General features: G+C 37.4%; 1 protein-coding gene and 1 long non-coding RNA gene across 4 annotated transcripts in view; both read right to left on the bottom strand.

Annotated features, from left to right (window-relative positions):
* Positions 1-363: 363 nt before the first annotated feature.
* Positions 364-4,757, bottom strand: LOC762774. 3 transcript variants are annotated; one of them, XR_004064961.1, is made up of 5 exons: positions 4,376-4,757; positions 3,813-4,104; positions 2,736-2,840; positions 1,979-2,209; positions 364-1,044 (listed from the first exon to the last, which is right to left on the bottom strand). It is a non-coding gene; the product is annotated as an uncharacterized LOC762774 (long non-coding RNA). The 3 variants fall into 3 exon arrangements; XR_004064960.1 differs by having other exon boundaries at positions 3,813-4,107; positions 4,376-4,756; XR_004064962.1 differs by lacking the exon at positions 4,376-4,757 and adding an exon at positions 4,269-4,366 and having other exon boundaries at positions 3,813-4,107.
* A 2,329-nt stretch (positions 4,758-7,086) lies between these two features.
* Positions 7,087-25,883, bottom strand: part of LOC588685 (ciliogenesis-associated TTC17-interacting protein) — a 52,114-nt gene continuing 33,317 nt past the window's right edge. The window contains exons 8-10 of the mRNA XM_030990510.1: positions 16,149-16,273; positions 14,382-14,547; positions 7,087-10,562 (exon numbers count right to left, since the gene is read on the bottom strand). Of these exons, the coding sequence (XP_030846370.1) occupies positions 10,305-10,562; positions 14,382-14,547; positions 16,149-16,273 (549 nt within the window). The 3' untranslated portion in view covers positions 7,087-10,304. The remainder of the gene's footprint in view (positions 10,563-14,381; positions 14,548-16,148; positions 16,274-25,883) is intronic.

The following is a 25,883-nucleotide window of genomic DNA, read 5'->3' as shown; positions in this document are numbered from 1 at the left end:
TGCAGTACATTGTATTGTTCAGTAATAAGAATAATGTTATAAATTGCACAAAATCTCTAAATTGGCAACACAGTGAAATTTATAATCAGCTTTGTTGAATCTAGTAATTTTCATTCACATTGAGACTTGAATCATTAGAGGTAGAAAAGTATACTTTGCCAATTTGAGGAGGAAATGGGATTTATTTCAGACATTAAAGGGATATCCCACTCAAACAGAATACTCTAAAACAAAGCAGAACAAATCAGAGAAGCAAACTGATGACAGTTTCAATTAAATCTGTCTAAATACAAGAAAGTGATGATTTTTTTAAAGCTGTAATCACTATTCGTATGGGCACTTCAAATTGGCTGAAGTGGTAATGTCAATGTGATGTACTGCCGGACTACTTTCCCATCTGTTCCAACATATAAAATGAATACAATTTATATCTTTCAAAAAGTCATGGCTCTGAAGGGTCTGTTCTGTTTTAGAGGACCTAAAATAATATGCTATCTATAATATATTTTGGTTAGCACCCCAAGGGAGAAGGAACTTAACTAAATTAATATTTGTGTACACGGCAAATAGGAGAATTATTCATGTCCTACGTCACAATCCACTGACCAAACTACCAATTTGAGATTCGCGTAGACTTAGAATATCTCTTATTACAATCGTTTTTTAACTTCCTTACTATTGGTCCGATTCATTTCAAACTTTTGCCGTTCTGTTTCTATTACTTTTTCTGCTTCCATTCAAATCAACTTATAACAAGGGTTGGATTGCCCTTTAAGACAACTTTGAACTGCTGTGGGTTGACAGCACCTAAATACCTCCCACACTGTTTTCTGCTCTCCAAACTATGGGATATCTTTCACTGGCGATGGGTTTCCCGGGCACCAAGTCCTTGGTGTAAATATCCGTGGTCTTCCAGGGGCGTCTCGTGCCGGTAACATCGTCCCCTGCCCAGCGAGTGGAGAGAACGCGACGCGGGACCCGACGAGAATGATTGGCAGGGGCCATGTGCAGGGTACGGAGGTGGAAGACGATGCAGTCACCAGGCTAGAATATATAATAATAATAACGGTGCTTATAAAGCGCTTACCACCTAAGTCTCTAAGCGCTATAATGGAATGGATGAGAACCAGAAATATTGAGAAGGAAAAAAAGATGTCTATAGTATTCAGAGGTAAAATAAAAGATGAATTGTAAGGTTGTTGTGAAAGAGGAGAAAGTTAACTACATTTTTATATAAACTATAATGGCACTGAAACCTTTGACAAATTAATTCAATGTTTTAACTATATTATTGAACACGTGCTAATGAACACCACCTCTGTCAAATAAAACTTTTCCTCCGTTAGTATTCAAGGAAATCAAATTTTAAGTCCTTTTTTTTAGTACAAACCAAAGAGGTGCCAGCAAGATACATGTTAATCTCTTAGAGTCGCCAATTCATATTTGATAGATTACAACTTTGAAAATTAAATACTGTTTTGCCTGTATAAAATGCAATTACTTAATATCGGGGTAGATTTAACCCAAAAGATATCCAGACTGCTCTACTGGCTTGGGTGGGGCACCACATATCAGCTTTTACTGTGCTCCACTTTTTGAAGGCCCTGGATTGCGCTACGGGGGTGGGGGCTCATCCAAGAAAACATCCAAGATAATGGCCCGAATTCACAAAGGAGGTTTGTGAACAAACCTTGGTCTGAAACACGTCAAAACGCATCATATGACGCACATAAACCTCCTTTGTGAATTTGGGCTAATATGTTTGGGAAGAAAAAGTAAGTCATTTGCAAATGTGTCTAAATTTTTTCGGGCTGTGTCTGTTCTTTGACTTAAAGATTTTTGCTATTGAACCTGCCAAATATATACCAGTATAAAAAAGTGACTTCATTTATTTTGGAACTTTGTCAGGAGGGACATATCCTCCCCCCCCCCCCCCCCCCCCCCCCCCCGCCCCTCCTTTAAGTACACTAGTACATACCTGAAGGTCCCAACTGAGTAACTCATACTGATCAAGAGTGGTATCTAACTTCATGTCCGACAGGCTCGTCCATTCATGAGTGTCACATGACTCCTCATTGTCCGCTTCGTAGTCCGAGAACGTCTTGAACCTTTGAGGGTAGAACCATTTGCCCCAACGATGTGACCCCTTAATGTATGTCACACAGGTTTCCTTGGCAACGGGGTCAACAGGCAGCCATATTGCACAGACCTGGGAAAAGGACGATGACAATCACATGACAATTTCATTTCTAAGAGATGGATGTAGAAACCAATGTTTTGTCAAATCATCAGAGTAAAGGCCTATACACGTCAGTTAGCTGTCCAGGAACTACAACGTGTGCAACTGTAAAATCAAATTGCATTTGACACACATATCCTCTCACCCCCTTGTTTTTTCTGTCCCTCCTCTCTCTCTCTCCCTCTCTCTCTCTCTCTCTCTCTCTCTCTCACACAATTTGTCTAGCCTTTTCCCTTTCTCTCTCTGTCTGTCCCTCCCCCTTCTCTCCTTTTGTTTGTCTCCTTCTGACTCTCCCCCTAGTCTCTCCCTCATTCTTTACCTTTAGTATCTCCATCTCAATTCCTCTCTCTTGCCCTCACTCCTTGCTCGCTCTCTCCCTCTCTCTCTATTTCTCTCTCTCCCTCTCTCGTGCCTTCACACTCCTTGCTCGCTCTTCCTCTCTCTTCCTTTCTCCCTCTGAAATCTGAATACCTCTCGATCTCTCTCTCTAACTCACCTGGTCCCCATCAACTGGGAAGTAGGGTTGGTCTTGATGCCACGGTGTGATGCGATCTGTTCCTGGTTCCTTACTCACTACCAGCTCATGGTAGAACACTACATGCTAGTAGAGTGAGGAGAAATATAAACATGTTATCATTCTAAATTACCTCATCATCACATACCATTAGGCCCAGAGCCATCTATACATAGAGTTTGGCCTACCAGGTTTGAGTTGGACACAATATGACGACTACTGCTTTGTTGGGAAAGCACTTGTAAAACAAAAGAAAATACGCCATGTTGTGTCCCAGTGAAACTGAGTTGGCCAAACTCTGTATATAATAGGCCTACATGTATATCACCAGCCCTACCATCATCACCATCATTATCTCCACCATTTACCAGCATCGTCATCATCACTATCACCTGACAACCACCACCACCACCAGCATAATCACATTATAGAAAACAGATAGAATATTAACTGTCACCATCATCATATGATCTTTAAAGATGAAGTTGAGTTTTGGTCATGCGATTGCATTGTGAAAGAAACGGTGTGGAACCGACCAGAAAAGGTTGATCATCTAGCATATAAGAATTTGTGTGTATTGCAAGGTTCTGGAATCATCAAAATGATAAAAAATAAGAAATTTGGCCAAGTCTTGGTAAAGTTACAAACACACAGAAAGATGTATATGGAACTACATGAACACGTGGCGTAAAAAGCCGGCCCCCGGCCCCCCCCCCCCCCCCCCTCCCCCGATTTTTACGATGTTACATGCATATTTAGAATATGAAGGCATTTGAAGAGCCATGCTTTTCAGGGAACATTTCTTAACTGATGTTCTTCCACACTTGCATAATAAGAATGATGCTCACAAATTATTTTTCACCTCTTCCCAGAACTCAACCTTCTCTTTAATATAGCCATTAGCCATTTACATCATCATCATCATCATCATCATTCTTCTATCATATATATTCTCTTCATCACCTTTCATTATCATCATCATCATTATCATTATCATTATCATCCTAATAACAATCACTATCATCATCACATTCTTCACCACCATCCTAAATTAATCACCTTGCTTCCCATCAGTTTCCCGCAGATCTCTGCAGCTGGAGACTTCCTCACAAACTCCTGAAATTCTGATATCCTCCACCAGTTAGCAAAGTCTGTGAAGTATCTGCCCGTCCCTTCCCCTTCGCTCTGTAAGACCTCCACGTTCTCTCCAGGCTCCTTCATGTTCCTATTGATCCCCCTCTCTGCAACCTCTAGCCAGTCCTTGCTGAACGCCTGCCGCAAACACACGGCCCCATTCTCCCTGAACTCACGAATGATTTCATCGGACAAACACGACATAGTTCAAGGTTTACTGCTGTTGATTAAATTAAAAGTAACAATAATAACAGTTATGTGGATGATGTAAACACAAAGAGTGTATATGATTTACCTATACTTTACTTGTCTTAATAATAATAACACAGTGCAATGACTTACATGATATCACTCAAGTTTAAAGCCTTAATAATACAAAACCTTCTGGTACTCGACACCTTGTGTTGTACTGGAACATTGCTTGAGTGATACTGGTTCCCACACTCCTATGCATGAAACCTAACCGTAAACAAACTACGCTTGCTCACCTTTATACCAATACAATCCAAGTATGACAATCACCGCCGCTGTGTTTACAAATTGTTGATCAAATATTCTGCACTAGCTAGCTGGCGAACTTTCTTGGCTATAGTATAGGCTGCATGCAGCTGTAGGCACACTAGACAGAAATAACCGTCTGATATGGGTCATTTCTTTAATAAAACTGACATTTGTTGTAAAGAGGCGGTCAGTGGAGCCAGAAGCAATCTCAGCGGAACCACCGTCGATATCAGAGACTGAAGCTTTCGGTCTATAGGCACACATGTTATTTCCTATAGCTAGCAAACTAGTGGCAAAGGTCGTTTTGTCAATCAATTTCTGGTCCCTATTTATATCCAACAGTCTGTGAGCCATATTTATACTAGCTAGTATAAATGCTTTGCATTTGGTAAAATATATAGGTCTTTTCAATAAGGATAAATAAAACAAATAACAAACACAATCTTATATCTTGTCGATATGAATCTTCACTTGGAGGTACGTTGGAGGATAAAAACCATGCAAATAATTATTATGATCATCAACTTGGCCTATACTGTCCGCCCAACGAAATCAATTACTTATGGTGTTTAATGTCTCAATAATGCAAGTGATAAGAATGTAAATCCTGTCATTCTCACTGTTCGCTCTCTCCAACTCCATTTCTTTGTATTTTTCGACCTTTATCTTCAAATCCCCCCCCCCCCCCCGCCCCCCAGACCCCTAGATCTTTTCTTTCTTCACATATTCCCCCCGATCGAGTCTCTTTAATATATTTACCTCTTTCTCTCTATTTCTCTCCCCCTTTCCTTTGTATATCTCTCTATCTTCACATTATCTTCCCCTTCTCTTTTCTCTTCAATAATATATTTCCCTCTTTATTGTATATCCTTTCTAGATCTCTTTTTATCTCCCTCTTTCCTTAATATATCTCTCTATCTTCACATGTATTCCCCCTCTCTTTTCTCTTCAATATATTTCCCTCTCTTTCTCTCTCTCTATTTCTCTTTCTCTGCCCCTTTCCTTTGTATATCTCTCTATCTTCACATTATATTCCCCCTCTCTTTTCTCTTAATATATTTCCCTCTTTATTGTACAGTACATCCTTTCTCTGAGGCTCTCTCTTTCTCTCACTCTTTCCTTTGTATATCTCTCTATCTTCACATTATATTCCCTCTCTCTTTTCTCTTCAATATATTTCCCTCTTTCTCTCTCTCTCTCTATTTCTCTTTCTCTCCCCCTTTCCTTTGTATATCTCTCTATCTTCACATTATATTTCCCTCTATTTTCTCTTCTTTATATTTCCCTCTTTATTGTACGTCCTCTCTCTCTCTCTCTCTCTCTCTCTCTTTCTCTCCCTCTTTCCTTTGTATATCTCTCTATTAGATCGCCCTCTCTTTCCTCTTCAATATATTTCCCTCTTTAATGTACATTCTTTCTCTCTCTCTCTCTCTGTCCCCCTTTTCTTTGTTTATCTCTCTATCTTCATATTATTCCCCCTTTTCTCTTCAATATATTTCCCTCCTTATTGTACATCTCTCTCTCTCTCTCTCTCTCTCTCTCTCTCTCTCTCTCTCTCTCTCTTAGTGAGCACTACTTTTTTGTGGGGGGGGGGGGGGCTCTCGGCAATTTGAAAAATCACACCCCCCCCCCTCCCCTTGAGCGGCAGGGGAGGGGGCCCATCTCCAAAGAAAGGTAAAATTAACATGTTTTAAACTTCTTTTTTTTCCACGGGAGGGCCCCACTTTCTACAGCCCAGATAGATAACTAAAAATAATATACGACACTTCACACAGGCAATGCATCTCTTCATAATTTAATGACAAAGAAAAACAGAATTTCATTATGCACACATTTATGAAAAATTTAAATATTTTTCTCATTTAAGTGAAAAAGGCCCATTTTTAATATTTTACTATGGTATATGAGAAAAGTAGACAATTGATGGAGAGATTATAAAGGCCTTAAATGCCCTTGAAGTCCTATGCAGACAATCTGTTGGATGCCATATTGGCTAACTCACAATGAGAAGGGTGAAACATTACTATTATATATCACATGTCAAGATTCTAGGCCTCTGATTGGTCAAAACTTCAGGCATGAAATTTGCTACTGGCTGCTGGGCAGTATATCAAAAATATTTGACCTGGTATAGTTCTACTAGCCATGCAAGGATGCGATGGTTGCATAAATGTTCTAGACATGTTTATTCATACCTTTCTACAAATAAATACCCTTTGACATGCATATTTTGTAAAAATATCTCTTTTTGAGAATTTTGAGTATGCAGTATTTAAAGCAAATATTGAATGCATTTTTGGGGGGTCACGATTACAACTATAGCTCCTTTAGGATCTCGAGACTGCACTTATACCCCTCAATTACATCTTGGCTTACAGTAGTTTTGAGATCACCTTAGGCAATAGTTTTAGCAATGGCCCTCAAAGCAGTCAATATATGTATTTTGATATTCCAAATGAATTGTAAGAAGGTTACCCTTTTCATACAGCAAGGTATATTTTTTTGTTTCACTTGTTTTAATGTATCAAGGGAGATGACATGTTTTGTACATAATAGCACCATGCTCATAATATAAGCAGTGTATAACAGAAGTAGCTCATCGTTAAATTATTTTCTTTTAAATCATATTCTCAAAAAAGTTGGAATTTCTTAAAAAGAAACAGCATTTTCCCCCCTAAAGACTTTTTTTTTAAATCTGAAATCAAAATAAATCTACATCAATTTGTGCAACAGATATGATATAAATATAACTTTCTCATCTGAAATATTAACCAAGAATACAAGTTTAAAACATTTTACGGGATTGATATTTTCCTTTCAAGTATTCTCTCATCTGTAGATAAATGTGAGTAAAATTGAAACCCTTCTCCATTTCTGCACAGGATATGATAAACATTTATCCTTCTCATCTGAAATAGTTGACCAAGTAGATATATTTGAAACATTATAGGATGGAAATTAATTTCAAAGAACTAATTTTAAACAATTTATAGATTGTACATGTGGTTGTGAGTAAAATGGAAACCCTAATCCATTTTGCAACGAATATGGTATAAATATATTTCTCGTCGTAAATAGTTGAATGCTTTATCTGTCTTCATCAACACTACGAAAAAGCTCTTCATGAATAAAGAATGCATTAGACTAGATCTATCTACACTGTACAACGATACACTCTGACTATGTATCAAATTCTAAACTGAATCATACAATCTTCTTCTTTCTCTCTGTACAAATGTGAATTTTTCACTCTCATCTACATTATTATATAGTATATACAATACAAAAAGTGCCATGCAAAGACCCATTTGTGAGTTTAAGGGCTCACAATAGGTTTTTTTCAAACTGCAATTGAACCACTATGAAGCAGAATGAAAAACTTCAAAACAAAAACAACAACAATTCATGGTCCCTCTTTGTGATGCTAACCAGTACCCAGCCAGAATAAAGAACAGAAGTATTTAAATGAATAACTTCTTTCAATAAATCATCTATTTGGAGTGAGAAGGGTGTTAACTCATATACTCAAACAGAGTTTAATAACTTCCTTCTAGCGCTCAGCAAACAAATTATAGGTAGACAAACAAATCTGGCATTTCTAGGAGTCTCAAAACATACAAGGAAAACTTAGGAATACAGGTAGACAGAATACAATGGTGTAAAGAAGAAATTTCCACTACAAAATATGTTTTGTTTTTGTTTTTTTGTAACTCCCAGAATCTGAGAGTGTGTGCCTCATCTGCATTTGAATGAGAAAAAAACAAGGAAAAATGGAAACCTGGGTGGCGTTTCACAAAACTTGTCATCAGTGACAAATGACAGTTTTTGTCATAAGCTACTGAAATCCTTGCTTCTGATTGGTTATAAGCAGATTTGTCACTGATTTTTGTGATTTTTTATTATTGAAAAGAGGCTTTGTGAAACGGGCCCCAAGAGGGACTTGAACCTGCAACATTAACTGCTCTCCAAGCATGCCTGCAGGTACAGACAATGAGTTGACATTTCAACACAATTCCATCCAGTCGAGATAGAGCCAGTAACTTTAATTGTCAGTCTCTGGCTGAGCCAGGAGCGGCTACAGTACAAGGCCTATGGGGTGCAGTAGATTGTGCAGTCTGTTATTATAAGTTGGTTTGATGATGATTCTTTTACCTGACTGCTAAGAAAGCATGTATATGCTTGTATTTAAAGTAAACAACCAGGGGACCTGACAGCTTTAAGTCCTCTCTGAGAGACTAGGTAATGAGGATGCATGCCTTACCAAAGAAAGGGCATGAGCGCATTGACTTGGTTTCGAACCCTGGACCTCCCGGTTATGAGATGACTGCTCTACCACAGAGCCATCGCCAAGTAGTCTTACAGTTCAGACACTGTGTAACACCAATGACTGACCAGGCTTTGTGCCTGCCTGCAAACTATATCTGGGGCCCGTTACATAAAACTTGTTATCAATGACATCTGCTATAGATCTGTGGCAAATCTGCCAGTAGCCAATCAAATGTAAGGATTTCTGTAGCTTATAACAATGATCATATCTTGATCTTGATTTTAAAAAAAGTTGTATGAAACAGGGCCCTCGGCAGTGACTAGACACACCAGACCATTTCCATGGCGATGACATGATGAATTAGAAACAAATATCTGAGTCCTTGTAATTCTGACTCATTGATATTCGTGGTCGACAAAAGGGCAATGGTTTTAAATGTAAGCCTAAAGAATCTTGGATGTAACTTCCAGTGTTTGAGATCATGTGCACGATCCACATATATATATAAAATATGGATCTTTCAATTCGAAATCAGATTGATTTACAACTGTTTTTGGAACTTTGGACCCCAGTTTGGTCCTTGTTTGAAGATGAATTTGAAGTAAAAAAAACATGTGGTCATACTTAAGGAGTGTTTTGGAATAAATAGGGAACAGTATTAATGCTTCAATGCAATAAGAATTGAGGTAGCATGTAATGGGACCAAACCAGCCTCTATATGACATCAAACAGCTACATGTACATATTAATGTACAATAGAGTTCATGTAGATTTGCATTTGGGTATTTACCTTGTTACTGTACCTTTCCTGTGATTCTGAAAGTCGGATTTAAGAAACAAAAGTCATAAGATTTGTCGAAAAATGCTTTCAAACAAATGCTTTCAAAATTCTAAAGGTATGAGAACTATGGGACTTCATTGAATACATCATTTGGTTTTTAACATCTGCAATCTACAATTACTGCAGCACTCAACAGTCTAAATTATCACCCATCACAGTTGGCTGTCCTAGGTACACAAGTATTCTCCAATAGAGGGCAGAAGAAGGAATCTGGTGGGTCAGTCAGCACTTCAGAGTTTCAGGATTGACAGAATAGACAAATGGGTCTACAAACATGGACTAGTGGCTGGACGTTGTGCTGTACGCTCCTTGCTTCTTGTAAGATGAGGAGGGCCTCTGGGTGAAGCGGGTTCCTGTTCCATAGTTTCTTGAAGATTAATGGATTACACAAATGGGTCTGCAAACATGGACTAGTAGCTGGCTTTGTGCTGTATGCTCCTTCCTTGCTTCTTGTAAGGTGAGGTGGGCCTCTGGGTGAAGCGGGGTTCCTGTTCCCCAGTTTCTTGATGATGAATGAAATACACAAATGGGTCTGCAAACATGGACTAGTGGCTGGCTTTGTGCTGTATGCTCCTTGCTTCTTGTGAGGTGAGGTGGGTCTCTGGGTGAAGCGGGGTTCCTGTTCCACAGTTTCTTGAGGATTAATGGAATACACAAATGGGTCTACAAACATGGACTAGTGGCTGGACGTTGTGCTGTACGTTCCTTGCTTCTTGTAAGGTGAGGTGGGCCTCTGGGTGAAGCGGGGTTCCTGTTCCAAAGTTTCTTGAGGATTAATGGAATACACAAATGGGTCTACAAACATGGACTAGTGGCTGGACGTTGTGCTGTACGCTCCTTGCTTCTTGTGAGGTGAGGTGGGCCTCTGGGTGAAGCGGGGTTCCTGTGAGGTGGCGAAGGCAGAGCCGGATTTGGTGGAAGCTGAGAAGGAGGAGAAGTAGTCGGCAGCGAAGGTCACGATGTCCTCAGGTTTCCGGAGAAGCAGGAACTGCAGGAAGTCGGCGAGGAGCGCCTTGAGCTCTGGGTGATGCCTCATGTAGGTTGCATGGTCGCCTTTGAGCTCCTCCTGGGTAAGGGAACAATGACAGAAAAGAAATGCTTTGAGCTCTGGGTTATAGGCTACACAGTCTTTAGAAAACGTATTTGTTTTAATAAGCTTTCACTCGCTGTGCTGCAAGCTTCCTATGTTGTAACTGGCCCTTTGCTGATGCAGTACAATGATATGGTACAATGGTAACGTATGTTGTAGAAAGGTTGTATTGTCCCAAGTCTTTGTTCATGCATGTGTCACTTTTAGTACATATATATGCAGCCTCTCTTATCCATCTGGTGGACCTATTCCTGTCACGTGAAAGTATGCTGCTTTTGTTCCAGTTTGTTCAGCGTACAATCCCATTGTACCATATCGGCATTCTGCATCAGCAACTGTGCAAGCTACGACATAGGTCTGAAGAAGTTTGCAATACAGCAAGCGAAAGCTTACCAAAACACATATGTTTTCTTCTGATTGTGAAGAACTAATTTTCACCAACCAGATGAACCTCTTTAATCATTTAAGAAGATGGTATGATTATCAGATCCACATCTCTTATCAAAACACTGATGTCCATCGTAAATATACACTGATACTTTAGATTTGTCAAGAAGATATCTTCATCTCTCTTTTTTTTAAACACCACAAATATTCTAACACTACAATCAATCAAACTTCCAAACCATGATGCAGTGAATAGGTCATCAAAACCCTTTTGAGATGTACATCTATCTAATAATGTGCTATTCATACTGATCTGTAAAGGGTCGGTGACATATCAACAGCCAGGATTACGGTAATGAGATAAGCCATCTATGTAGAAGCGGTATCATTGATTTATGCTAATGAGCTCGCAGTACTGATTTTCTGTAAAACCAGAAACCTTTAATAGCACACATGAAACAAGCGCAAAGTTTGGCAAGTGGATCAAATTCTTTCTTAAAAGTTTCAGGCTGCAAAATAGCTAAATCATAATTGACACCACCCTGTACTTTCTCTAGTTTATGGCTGTGAAAATGGCAGTAATTTTCAATACATGGAAGCATCATGACACAATTTGTTTTTGTCATAGAGTAACTTATCTAAAAAGACGTTTGTGACCTGCCCTTTATTTTCAGTATCCTTGTGTAATATACATGTATGGCTTCTGCTTTAACATTTCATAACACAAATGACATAAGCTCATGGCATAAGGCAGCTTGTTTTGCTTCTGGTCTTCCATTCATCATCTTGTAAGGCTTCTGATGTGTAAAGCCAATGAAGAGAGAAGGAGAAGGCATGACGTCTTAAAAGGTTTGTGTTTAATGTAGTTTATGTATGTACATGCACCATAAAACTTGCAGCTGGTATATATGTATGTACCGGTACTGTATGTGGGGCATTAGACATTAGTATATTTCCATGTAACATACCAGTTTTGATTATAAACCCTGAACTTGTTCCCTGGTGCATAAACTACACTTGTGCACTATCCTGCAAGACAGTTTAATTGAGCTGATGTTGGAGGGTATTTATAACCCAATTATAAACTTACAAACAATACCTGCTCCCAACTTGCATGCCTGACATAGCAATATCCCTAGCAATACATGTAGCTTCTACTTGATAACCTTTCATTTTAATATAGCATAGGCCATTGCTTGTTCTACACTTCAGCCTATTTCTTCAACTAAAAAGGCTTGGAAAAGCAATTGCTAGGCCTCTATTTATAGCAGAGTTCCGAGCATTTCATGAAGAAAGAAAATCCTGATTCTCGGCCGATTTCCCCTGACAGAGTTTTGTCCATGTTCATTATTTCAACTAATTTACCTGCCTATTATCCAGTAGATATGTAGTTTGCATTTTTTCTTTCTTTCTTTTGGAAACAATGAACTTTCTATTTCCCCCCGCTGGGAGTGATTCTTCTCTCAAATTCCCAGACTTTTCCCTGACTAGAAAACAAGGGAACTATTTCAAGCTATTCCCATATTTCAAGACTAGCTAGGGACCCTGATTAGTGTGAGAACAGACCCATACATGTCCACCTTTCCCAACAAAAATTATGGATATCTAAAGCAAGATTAGGAACAGAGTCTATTTTGTATAGTTTTCATACAGGATTTTTCAGAAAGAGAGAGGAATCTAGGGTCCATGACATGAATTTGACACCAACATACAGTCAAACCTGCTTTAGTGACCACCTGCATAGAAAGACCACATTCTCTGTTTCCATTGAATAAGGTTTCTCACTGAAATGTGTACTAAAAAACCTTTACATAAAGAACACCTGCTTATAAAGACCACTTTTCTTGTCTCCCTTGAGTGGTCATTATATAGAGGTTTCACTGCAAGAGGAATCCTTCTTCCGAAATAGGACTGATTGGCAGCCATGCAGACCAATACCCAGAGTTGCCAACCTTGTGCAACCCAAAAAAGGAACCATGACAGCAAAAAACAGGAATTTTAAGCGATAGAAATGTCCATTCCTCATGCTGTTATTTCCACATTAGGACCTATAGTTTATTTACAAGTAGGTAGTTATTTGTTGTTGATTTTTCGGTATTATCAGCGTTTAATTCTTTTTGAGAATATTTACGCCTTTCACTTTTTTTCGTTTACTTTTTAAATTCATACTCTTGATAAATCTCTATTGAAGTTTTCTATTGAAGTTGTGATCAACATTTTAGGGCATCTGGGTAACGTTTTGTTTAAAAAATTAAATTAACTAGATGGAACTTCGACTGCGCGCAGTCGAAAATGATGCCTCCGTCATAGAGCAATTTTACAAACCAAAACAGAAGAAATTTTTCGAATTCAAGTTCAATTGTAATCCATTAACAGGTTTTCAGAATATTGTGATTACAAGCTATTTTTGCATACATAATGAGCCCATGACCTTTGACCTTATGAACCAAGAATCTACTCAGTTCATTGGCTCTGCAAGAAACATACATGACCTAAGTTGGCAGGAATCCATCAATCGGTTCTTGAGATAACGCGATCACGAGCTGTTTTTGCATACATAATGTGCCCTGTGATCTTTGAACTTTGACCTTGTGACCCCTACATCTAATCAGTTCATCGGCTCTGCAAGTAACATACATGACCTAAGTTTGGCAGCAATCCATCAATCGGTTCTTCAGATAACGCGATCACAAGCTCGTTTTGCATACATAATGAGCCCTGTGGCCTTTGACCTTTGACCTCGTGACCTCAAAATCTAATCAGTTTTTTGGCTTTGCAAGTAACATACATGACCTAAGTTTGGCAGCAATCCATCAATCGGTTCTTCAGATAATGCGATCACGAGCTCGTTTTGCATACATAATGAGCCCTGTGACCTTTGACCTTTGACCTCGTGACCCCAAAATCTAATCAGTTCATCGGCTCTACAAGATACATACATGACCAAAGTTTGGCAGGAATCCATCAACCAGTTCTTCAGATAACGCGATCACGAGCTCGTTTTGCATACATAATGAGCCCTGTGACCTTTGACCTTTGACCTGGTAACCCCAAAATCTAATCAGTTCATCGGCTCTACAAGATACATACATGACCAAAGTTTGGCAGGAATCCATCAACCAGTTCTTCAGATAACGCGATCACGAGAACGGGACGTACGTACGTACAGACGTACGTACGTACGTACGTACGGACGTACGGACGGACGGACAACCCGAAAACATAATGCCTCCGGCTACTTCGTAACGGAGGCATAAAAATTAAAAATTAAAAATGTATAAAAAAACATATTTTTATGAGAAAAAAAAACGTACTACCGTAGTCTGAGAAAAAAAAACGGAATAATTCTGGGAAAAACGTAATGGTTGGCAGCTCTGAATATCCCACGGTTTGAAGGGGTGCCCCTACCTTTCTGTCTAAGAATTGTGAATACAACTGCATGTCTTCCTCCCAGTTGAGAGGCTTCTTGGGGAAGGTGGGCTTGTCCTCCCTATCATCCACCGGTTGGGGTTCTGGTATCCTCAAGAGGTGCATGGTGACGGGGGAGCCGACATGGACTCGACTGGCCAAGTGACTGTCAAGGATAAAGATCATTAAGAAACATGTAAGAGATGCATGGTGACAGGGGAGCCGACGTGCACTCGACTGGCCAAGTGACTGTCACGGATAAAGATCATTAAGAAACATGTAAGAGATGCATGGTGACAGGGGAGCCTACGTGGACTCGACTGTCAAGAATAAAGATCATAAAGAATCAATCTAATGGAAAAGGCATATTCAACCCAGTTCTTAAATTGTTACCTTACCTTGTTATCTTACGTTTAATAATTTCACCTTTTTTTTCTCTTGTCATTTCTCTGTTTAATTTTACTTGCCTCAATATTGTAAAGCACTTTGATATAAATCTTTTATGAGAAGTGCTATATAAGTGGAAGTAATTATTATTATTATGTAAGACAATCCTTTGTACAACATGTCCGGTTGTCTAAATGTTTGGCAAAAGTGGTGAGTTATACTTGCACAAGAAACAAACAAAAAGATAACACAACAGAGAAGACTTAAAGGAAAACAAGAAGGCAGGGGAGATAAAGGGTAAGAAACGTACAAAGCAGATGAACACTGATACAAATAAAAGTGGGGGAAATGTCTAAAAAAACAACCCCCCCATAAAAAAATATTATTAAAAAAAAAAAAAAGAAAGAAAAAAGAAAAAAGAAAATGGGAAAATTGAAAAGACAAATACTGTTACATGTAGGGGTAAAAAGGTTGATGAAATGAGGTTATAAATGGGGAAAGCAACATTCAATGTACAGTTTTTTTTTTTTTTAATTTAAACGGTAAAGAATGTTTTTTTAAAGAAGGAAAACAAAAAGAATTTTACAAACATGACAAAAAAGCTTGAAACTTGAATAGTTGGAGTATTGTATATTAAGGTGGAGGTAGAAAAATAATGCAAAGATAGTTTACTTAAATATCAAAAAGTACCTGTATGGCTACTTGTACAACATGTACTTTATACCTGCAGTGTGAAAAGAGCTTAAGGTATGAAGAGTAAACCGTAAATCTCTGTGTATAAGGCGCACCTGTGTATAAGGCGCACCCCTATTTTGGGGAGGTTTTTTTGTTTTTTTGTTTTTTGTTTTGTTTTGTTGCCGAAAACCCACGCGGGGAAGGACCTTCAATTAACATCGAGGTGCAGTTAAAGGCGCTGATTTGTGCTTGTAAACTTGTCACAAATAATAGTAACAATGTCGTTTTTAGAAGAATGTGTAAGATCATTAATGTAAATTAAAAACAATAGAATATAGGTCCTAGGATAGAACCTAATGGTACACCATTTGTTATATAAAAAAAATTGAGGAATTATTATTATAAACTACATATTGAGATCTATTAGAAAGATTACTTTCAAACCAAGGTGACAGACAAATTTTAGTGTGGTTGTAGTTTCCGAGTGGTGAGTCAACACACTGATTACTGAGCTAGGAGACATTGCCAGGCATAAATAAAGCGCCATGAATTGAAACTATTTTTTAAACAAATTAAAAAATAAAAAAAAATAAAAATTCTGTACCTGTGTATAAGGCGAACCCCCGACTTTCAATTTTTTTCGGCGGCAAAAAAGTGTGCCTTATACACGGAGATTTACGGTAGATGCAAAGATGGTTGACTTACCCGTCAGGGAGGAAGTATGACTGCCACGTATCAGGGATGCTGCCATACGAGTTGATGGTCCTCTCTATTCCTTTCACCATCACTTCATCCTCACCAACTCTCTGTGTACGGTCGTCAAGGCCTCTCTGCATGTACAAGGGAGAAAAAAACATCAGAAGAATGGTTGATTTGCTGATTGATTTTATTCTTTATTCCATTGGCAGCTTTATTTGGTAAGGTTGGCTTGTATTCATTGATTAAAGTAGGTACGTAGTAAAGGAAGACTGTAATCATTCAGACAAACACATACACATACACACAAGAATTTGAAAACGAGGATGATCATGATGATGATGGCGATGATGGTGATGACGATAACGTTGATGATGATAGTGAAGATGATGATGAAGATGATGATGCTGATGATAATAACGCTGATGATAGTGAAGATGATGATGATGATGGTGATGATGATGGTGATGATGATGGTGGTGATGATGATAATGGTGATGATTATGACGACTATGATGATTACAATAGCGAGGATGGTGGCGATGGTGATGATAATGATAATGAAGATGATGGTGATGATAATGATAATGAAGATGATGATGGCGATGATGATGAATACAAAGGCTAGAAGAAGTCCTTGCCTTCTTAATAAAATCTCATATGTATAACAATAATAATGGGTTCTTGTATAGTGCTCATGTCTGTTAGACTTGTCACTACTGGCTTGATACTGATTACAAAGAATCAAAAAAACGTATTCTCACTAAAGTATGGAGAAATCAAGAAAGTAACAAAAGGAAAAGAAAATTACTAGTGATTCAAAAAGAGATGACATTAAAAGCAAAGGTTTCTGTGACTTTGAAGGTAAAGACCAGTTTTGGAAAAGCCCCCTCTCAAAAAATGAAATGGAAGCTCTTATTACCAATCATGTGAAAGAATATGTTTTGACTAATACGTGTTCATACAAATTTTGCTGAGAAACCGCCTACTAATTGATATCTTTGGTACATTATTATATCTATTTGGACCTGATAGATATAATGCACGTGTCGCGTAGCCCCATAATCATCATTCTGTGTACAATGCTTGTAACTTTACCAAGACTGGGCCAAATTTCTCATCATTTTGATGATTCCAGAACCTTGCAGTACACACCAATACTTATATGCAACATGTACAGTGTACATGTAGATGATCAACCTTTTCTGATCGATTCCACGTTTTTCTCACAATGCAATCGCACGACCAGAACTGGTCTTTATCTTAAGGAAACAGGAAAGGTTAACCGCCTGTAGAGTCTTTGCTTGTTTACATCGTGGCAGCGAAACAACCAAACCTCATCTCATTTCAAACGTCACTCAATAGCTTCTTAAATAACCAGGGGCCTAGCATACACCCTTTCATCTCTAGTTGTCTTCCCAGTTCTCACCCTTGCAAACTAGCTAGACTCATTCAGACAAGCAGAAAATACTACCTTCCATTAGATAACTGTGTAGTTACATACAGCACATGTATGGATTAATTATTTTATCTTGTCTGAACAACATAAAACAAAATGTCGTATATTGAAACATTTTATTGTAAAATAGAGGTTTAATCACTGTTCTGAATTTTCCAAATGAAAAATCCATCACCCACATGAACATATTGCGTAAATGGGCCAAATGTGTAAATGTGTAACTGAGCCAGACTTATTTATTATATTCATGAGTGTTGTGATTTTGTACATCTAAACAATATGCACATATATAGGCGGGGGTCTGTAATGCACTTAAGCTATTACATATTGAAACCAAACTACTTTAAAATACAATTATCCTTTTCTTCATTTACCATATTTTTTATCCAATGCATATATCCATCTCTCCTTCTGCATTCTTTCTTTAACAGGATTATTTTTGTGCAAAAGGGGCTCTATTGGTGGCTTATTTTTCGATGCAGAGCCTCTCTGAATTTAATCAGCCATCAACACTCCACAGTAAACCCTCTGCATTTCATGTCACAGTGACCTCATAAGAGAGGGTGCCACTCAATATTATAGCACCACACTGCTCTAAACACAAGTGGATCGCCGTGGTGTTCATGCCCTTGATGGCCTCGGCGTGTAAGAGAAAATCATTAAGCTAAATGGAAACCTGTTGAATCCTACATGTAAATCTAAGATAACTTCATACATATTTTCTTGTTTAAAATGTCTTATTCTCTTGGGCTGATGGTATCATGTACTGTTGATTGCTAGAACCCTCAGATAACTTTCCAGAAGGCCCAGGAGGAGAGAGACAGAGTGGAGAAAGATTTCACTCCACTGCTATTTTAATAAGCAACAGTTACTGTGGAATCATGTACATGCCAAAATAAATGCAAAACGGCCATGCAAATTTACGCAAGAAAGTTGAAAGAAATTGCATATTAAAGGCCCACTGCACTACTTGTAGCTTCTTGCGCCCTCTCTATATTAAACAATGCCTAATTGGTGACCATTGGTCCCCCATGATCCTCTTTTTCTTATGTTAACTGAGGGCTGAGTTGATGAGATAACCACCTGTCCAGTGACCTTGCAGGGCGGTCTAATCCCTCCTGTAAACTAGTACCGATAAGCCTTAAATCTATAACGCACATGTCTATAGAAGTGTTTTAAAAAAACCTGGCGATTTAAAACATGTTTTAAAATCTGTTTAATAACATGTTTTAAATGTGCCATCCTGGTTCGTGGGTTGTACTACAATTACTTCATGTCAATTTCCAACACTAAATATTCCTAACTCCAACCCTAAACTCTTACCCTATACCTTTGACAAAATAAAGCACAAAACAATCATCAAAAGGAGAAAATGTCCAGTTATCAAATTTGAGTTATATTAAAATCAACCCATATCCAATGGGTTTAAGTAATCATGAAAAATCATCTTTCGTGATAAACTATCTCTAAATCACCTCCTTCAATGACAAAGATAAACTGTAATAAATCTTATCATCATTATAAAATCATAATTAGTTCATAACCAGTATAATATATACATGTAAGTAACAAATGAAGATATGATAATGAAACTAATATATTACACTTCACCACAACAAAAAATGAGGATTACATAGAACTTTTAAGAAATGACAGTACAAGTTTACTTTTTTATGTACTGAATTCATAGAAGTTTGATTCGTTTTCTTTTCATTTGAATCAAATCAATCAATATAAAAACTCCCATCCCCCACAAAAAAAAGTTCTTCAGCTATTACGATGACAGAAATCATGACAGGAAAAAATAACAAACAAGCAATCTGTCCCTAATAATCTTATCATACAAGCGTGATTGTTCTTCCATTCAACCAGATGTCCTGCAGTCTGTGTAGGGTGATGTGTTGGGGGTATTCATGGTCGTTTATTGACCATAAAGTACCCTCTAATTAGGATTTAATGAGTTTAGACCCTGGGTAATTCCATGTGTCATCTTTCCTTGAATGATTGGCAATAATGTGTGGATATCACGTCCATGGATTGATTGATATAGCTTATTTGTAGTCTAAGGTCCTGAGTCTTCATTGTGAAAGAAAAAAATGTTTATCGTGCAATGTAGAGGTGTTCTGGTCAAGTGGTTACATGTACGTCACCGGACTGCCGATCATAAGGTCCGCGGTTCGAGTCCCGCCACGGCATTAATGTCTTTTGGCAAGACATTGATCTACATTTGCCACACTCAACCCACTCTGTGTAATTAGTTTCCTTCATAATACATTGCAAAATAATACAATACTGTCTGTAAGCAAAAGCTGACACAAGAGATATAGAAATGCATGCATCCTTAGCTCTACCGTCAGTGACACAAAGTTGGCAGTGTCTATTTCACCGCCCTCTTGCGTACACCGTGACGTCTGCCGACCAACGTCCCGTCGATCGACTTCCCCCTAAAAAACAGGCCTTTCTTGTATTGATTTGTACAGGAAACTCTTTTCACGGCTCTGTGACGCGCACAGGGTAGAATGGAGATGCAGAATATTCCTGAGGAGCAACCATCTGACCACTAGGCAGCATAAATACAATGCGGAGGGATGCCATCCACACCTGATACGTAATGCTAGCAGTCTAGACGGACTCACTGTGGCATCTTATGACCGTACCTCAGGTTCATAGATTACAACAAAAGAATACAAAGGAATAGAAATTTGCAGTGGAAAAGACATGGGCAAGAAGAGCAAGCTACATATACATGTACATGTATATGCAGAGCTGCCAACGTTGTGCGACCAAAAAAAGGAATCATAATGGCAAAAAAAAGGAATTTCAAGCCAAAAAAAGGAATTCATAAAAACGAAACTTACAACCATGCGCAACACACTTCCAATGCAGAAATTTTCATTCATCATGCTGTTTTTTCCATACAAGCAGGTAATTTTTTTGGTGGTTATTTTGGTATTATCGGCATTTCATTTTTTTAAGAATATTTTTCTCTTCAAGAATGTTTCAAAATTAGTTTTCTATTGAATTTGTGATCAAATCACCACTTTAGGGCAGTTGTTTGACGTGCGGTATGTGAAAAAAAAAAAAAAATTATTAAAAAATTTATTAAAAATCGTATTTTATGAAGAAAAAACGTAATATAGTAATTTGGAGGAAAAAACAGAGCAATTCTGGCAAAAACGGAATAGTTGGCAGCTCTGTATATGTAGTTCTCTAAAGCTCTAAATGAGCTCTTAACAAAACAAGCTTTTAAAATGGCAAAAATAGAAACACAACTCTCTACAAGTCAAAAAAGGGGAATTTTACACTATTTGACAAGTTTGAGAAATGATTCATATTTATTCATGTAAAACAGAAATTCACAGATTTTCTTTAAACTGTTAGGGCATTTATAATTCTTAAACAAAAAAATGCTGTATAGTACCAGGTATGTCCTTTGCCTCTTTCTTATTTGCTCTATTCCACCAGCAGAGCTATTATTTCCAGATATTGTAAGTCTCTACTCCTACATGTATTGTAGTCACGTAGAGCTCTGTAACTTTAACTGAGGCAATAAGCTGCGCTGCTGAGGCTGTCTAGTCATGAAGAGGGCACTAAACTCATCTACTTTACTTTAACACAGAATCAACACCCTGAGAAAAAAAAAAAAGTTTTCAACAAAATGAAATTGCAAGTTTTATGTTTTCTCTCACAAGTAGAAAAAGGAACTCTCACAAAAAAAGAGGGTGTTTTTTTACATTCTGAAAAGGATTTAGCTCCCAACAGCTCTATTTTTTATGCACTCAGGAAAGGAAAGGAAATATGATTTCTCATTTAAAAAAATAAAGTTTTCGACAGGAAATCTGTTAGAGGGTTCCATGACTAGAAATTATTTCAACATTTTTTGAGATATATACTGTATTCAGTTGTAGAATATTCCTCAGGAACATAACACCTGACCGTTAAAACAAATGAATGTGGAGGCGTGTCATTCACACCTGATATGTAAAATGCCACAATTCTAGCCAGTATCAACAGAGCAGCTTATGGCCATGTTACGTTTTAAAAAGACTACACAGGATTAGAGTCTTGCAGTGAAAAAATACATAGGATTGAAAGGTGATTTATATCTAGGTAGCTCTAAAAGAGCGAACACCAACAAAAAACACTATCTCTTAGACATTTGAGAATGTAATCACACTAAGTGAAAAATATAAAAGTAATGTAATCTCTCTAGTCAAGTATTGTAGTATTGTAAAGGAAACATGTATGTCTGTCTCTCTTTTCTTCTCTCTTTTGTTGTTGTTTTGTTTAACTTTGCTTCAATCTTCCTCTTTTGCCTGTTTGTTGTTGGGTTTTTTTCAGAAGACATCTTGTAAATCTTCAGGTTTTTTAAAGAGAGATTATCCAGGGTTGTCTATTTGTCCAGTATGGAAGATCTAGATCTTCGATCTGACAATAAATGTGATGGAGCGATGGGAATATTCTGAAATCTACATCATCTAATATGATAGTATAAAGTAATTAGATTGTCATAACAAAAAGTACGCGGACTAGACACTTAGTTTAGCTTACACACATATCTCGCTTAATCTTAACCGTACACATGAGCAGTCAACTTTGCGCAGACATTACCATTTGAAGACTTGTCCTACCATACTTCCATTTCCTTTCAGCAATTACATGTAACTGGGGCGATGGGAATATTCTGAAACCTACATCATCTAATATGATAGTATAAAGTAATTAGATTTTCATAACTAATTAAAGTACATGTGTGTGAAATAGACACCTATTAAATCGTAATTAATACACACATATATGTAACTCTCTTAACTGCACACATGAGCAGTCAACCAATTTAATATTTCTCTTACTTTCATCTCCTTTGAACAATTATCTTGCTTATAGTGCAATAAAAGATAATATCTGGATCAAATGGGCCTCTAAATCAGAATTGGAACCCACCTCCACAAGATTTAATAAATAAATGAATAAAAGAGGGGGCTTAGGCATACAGACCAATAAATTTAAATCTTCCAGACTCCCAGAGAAAGAAGTCAGTGCAGAGCACTCTCGTTAATTCTGTAATAGAGAAATAACACTCTTCCGGCCCTCAAAGGACAATTTATTCTGTGCATGGACTTTAATATGCACTCTGATATGGGATGGATTACACTGATTTTGTGTGTCATATTATGACATGTGAAATGAAGTCGATGCAGATGATATCCATTATCGATTGTATGAGAGTTCAGAGGGAATCGAGGCTGTATCGCTCACTAGATTGTCTGCATTTTATATTCCTCTTCTAGTCTTAGATGTCTATGTTCATATACAGCTCTCAGAGCTACCAACCTTGTGCGACCAAAAAAAGGAACCATGATGGCAAAAAAAGGGATTCCATAAAACGAAACTTAAAAACCATGCGCCACACACTTCCAATGCAGAAATTCCTCATGCTGTTTTTTTTCTCCATATTAAGACCTATAGTTTATTTACAAGTTTTTTTTTTTTTTTTTTTTTTTTTGGGGGGGGGGGGGTATTATCGCTGTTTCATTCTTTTTGAGAATATTTTTCTCTTCAAATAGTTTTTAAAGTATGTTTTAACCTTAATTTTTGATTGAATTTTGATCAAAACAACATTTTAGGGCAGTTGTTTGACGTGCGGTATGTTGAAGAAGAAAAACAATTTTTTTTTTTTTTTTAAATTATGAAGAAAAACGTACAACCATGAGTTGGAAGAAAAAACAGAATAATTCCCGGAAAAACGTAATGGTTGGCAGCTGTGAGCTCTATGAAGTAAAGCCTGCACTGGGAGCAATATTGCATTGTTACAAGCTCCTATATACTTTATGAGAGCTGTATACTGTCAGAGCAACATACACTTGTTGCTCCTACATGTTCCAAGTATGAAGAACTTAAAAAACAGAAATGCCAAGGACAAAATGTCTCTGATAGAAAAGAAATACATATTCCATGAAAATCTCAACGTCCCAAAATATTTTGCACCTGGTCATAACAAATCCTCTGCCTTGTGTCATCTAATCCGATTTCACTCCATTACAAAAAAAAAGCACAAAAAACTTCTAGCGTGAACACTTTGTGGTTGTACAGTCTTGTACTTTAAAGAGAAGGTTGAGTTCTGGGAAGAGGTGAAAAATAATTTGCAAGTGTTATCATTGTACATGTATTATGCAAGTGTGGAAGCACATCAGATACAAAATGTTGCCTGAAAAGCATGGCTCTACAAATGCCTTAATATTCTAAATATGGCATGTAACATCATAAAAATCAGGACAGATTTTTATGCCACATGTTATACTCCCATATACACCTTTTCTAATCGATTCCACACTGTTTCTTTCACAATGCAATTGCATGACCAGAACTCAACTTTATCTTTAAATGACACCCAAGAAGACTGTTTTCATATCACAAGTAGATTTCCAAAGTGACAAGCCCTGGGGCTACTAGCCCAACTGTTTACACAATTAATGACAAAAATCTGATACACGACATGCAAAAAGTATCTTGATGGATTGAAAAGACCCTGGGAAGCGGTTGTCAAACTGATCGATCTAATCGCCCCAGGCAACTAGGTTCAGTTTCATTTGTGCATGTATATGAATACAATGAACATGAAATCATAATAGTGGGCTGTTTAAGCTGCAGAACGAAAAGCCAAGCAGTTACAGTACCTTCTCCAGAGTATTGTTGGCAATACCGTACATGCACCTCTCTCACACATTTCAACCTATGATAAGTTGATTAAGATAATTCCTTCCTAAAACTGGGCCAAATACAGATAGTTACTTACATGTAGGCTGTATTTGTTAAACAAAAAGATGCAACTGTGAAGAATTTTTTTTCCTTCTCTCTCTCTCTCTCTCTCTCTCTCTCTCTCTCTCTTATTCCTTTCCCAAACTGAATAATTAACATTTCATTGATGATTCAAGGATACAAAGTTTACTTGAAATTTGGCCAGTATTTCTTCAATGCTTTCAAGATAGATTTGTAACATGTATTTTTAAAAAGGTAATATTTCTACTTCATTTTTTGTTGCTTTAAAAGTGTCAATATACATGTACAGATAGAATCTACAAAATCAAAACTTTGACCCTGGACCAAATACTACACCAAAGTTAACCAAGCTTTAATCGTACCCCTAAACCAAAACCAATTGGTAATCCTAACCCAAACCTAACCCATAATTTCCAAAGCTCTTTGGAAGCGCATGACGTTATAATGTGATAAATTTGAACTGAAGATTATTATTATTTACATCTTTCACAAATTGTAGCCTGAAGCGATTGTCACCAGAGAAAATAACAGGTCACCATGCATCCTGTAAAAATGTTTTCACATCTAAGGTAGATTTGAGTGTTTTCTTTCCTTTAAGTGCAAATATAGTGAAAAGAGGAAAAGTCCTAAGTGGATTGAGCTGGGGTGGATTTGCTCAACAATACTGATACATCACAGTATTACAGTGTCATCTTTCATTTCGTCTTTCTCAACACAACATCATCAATTCAAACTCAAAGTAGGATTCTATAAATCACAGTATTACAGTATCATCTTTCATTTGTCAGTGCATGTCACATTTAGAGACCAGGAAAGCTTGACCTATTACACTCATTTTCTAAAACAGAAACAAAGCATGTATTTGAGATAAATCTATTCCTGATTGATCTATTTTATGCCTAATCTAAACACAAAAATTATGAACTCAAACTCATGTTGTTGGTAGGACTCTTGAAAGTAGTGCTGTAAGTCAGACGCTATGTTCATGTTCGGTTCGGTTCGGCAGAGTTCAGCAATTTTTCACCCGAACTTGGTTCGGTTCGGGGTTCGGTAATATAATGCGTTATAGCCACGGCGGTCAGCACTGGGCGGGCCGGGCCTGCCCACTCCCGCTGAAAAACACTGCTTTCGACCAGCACAAATTTCACATTAAAAAACTGCTCTAAACGTTATTATTTGTGAAGAAATGTACTACTTACATTCATATTTCAATCTTGAATCATGTTTTATTTGCAATTTTAAAAGAATCATGTTTTCAATTTGTCAATAAATGATATTTTTTAATGATTTTCCGAGACGGTTGTTGTCTAACGTTAGAGTCAAGAAAGCTGCCATCTTGAATAGCGACTCAAGCTCGTCGATTACTGTTTTTTATAAGTGTTTATTTTCAATATTAAAAATATAAAATCCCTATTTTTCCTGAACAAATAAATACCATACTATAATATATATTTATTTCATTATTTATATTGTAAAATTTGTCCGATATTGTTACAATTAAATTT

Source organism: Strongylocentrotus purpuratus, unplaced genomic scaffold (genome assembly GCF_000002235.5).
Source record: "Strongylocentrotus purpuratus isolate Spur 01 unplaced genomic scaffold, Spur_5.0 spur5_scaffold_19, whole genome shotgun sequence".
NCBI classification, from domain to species: domain Eukaryota; kingdom Metazoa; phylum Echinodermata; class Echinoidea; order Camarodonta; family Strongylocentrotidae; genus Strongylocentrotus; species Strongylocentrotus purpuratus.
This window is presented reverse-complemented; position numbering and strand designations above follow the sequence as displayed.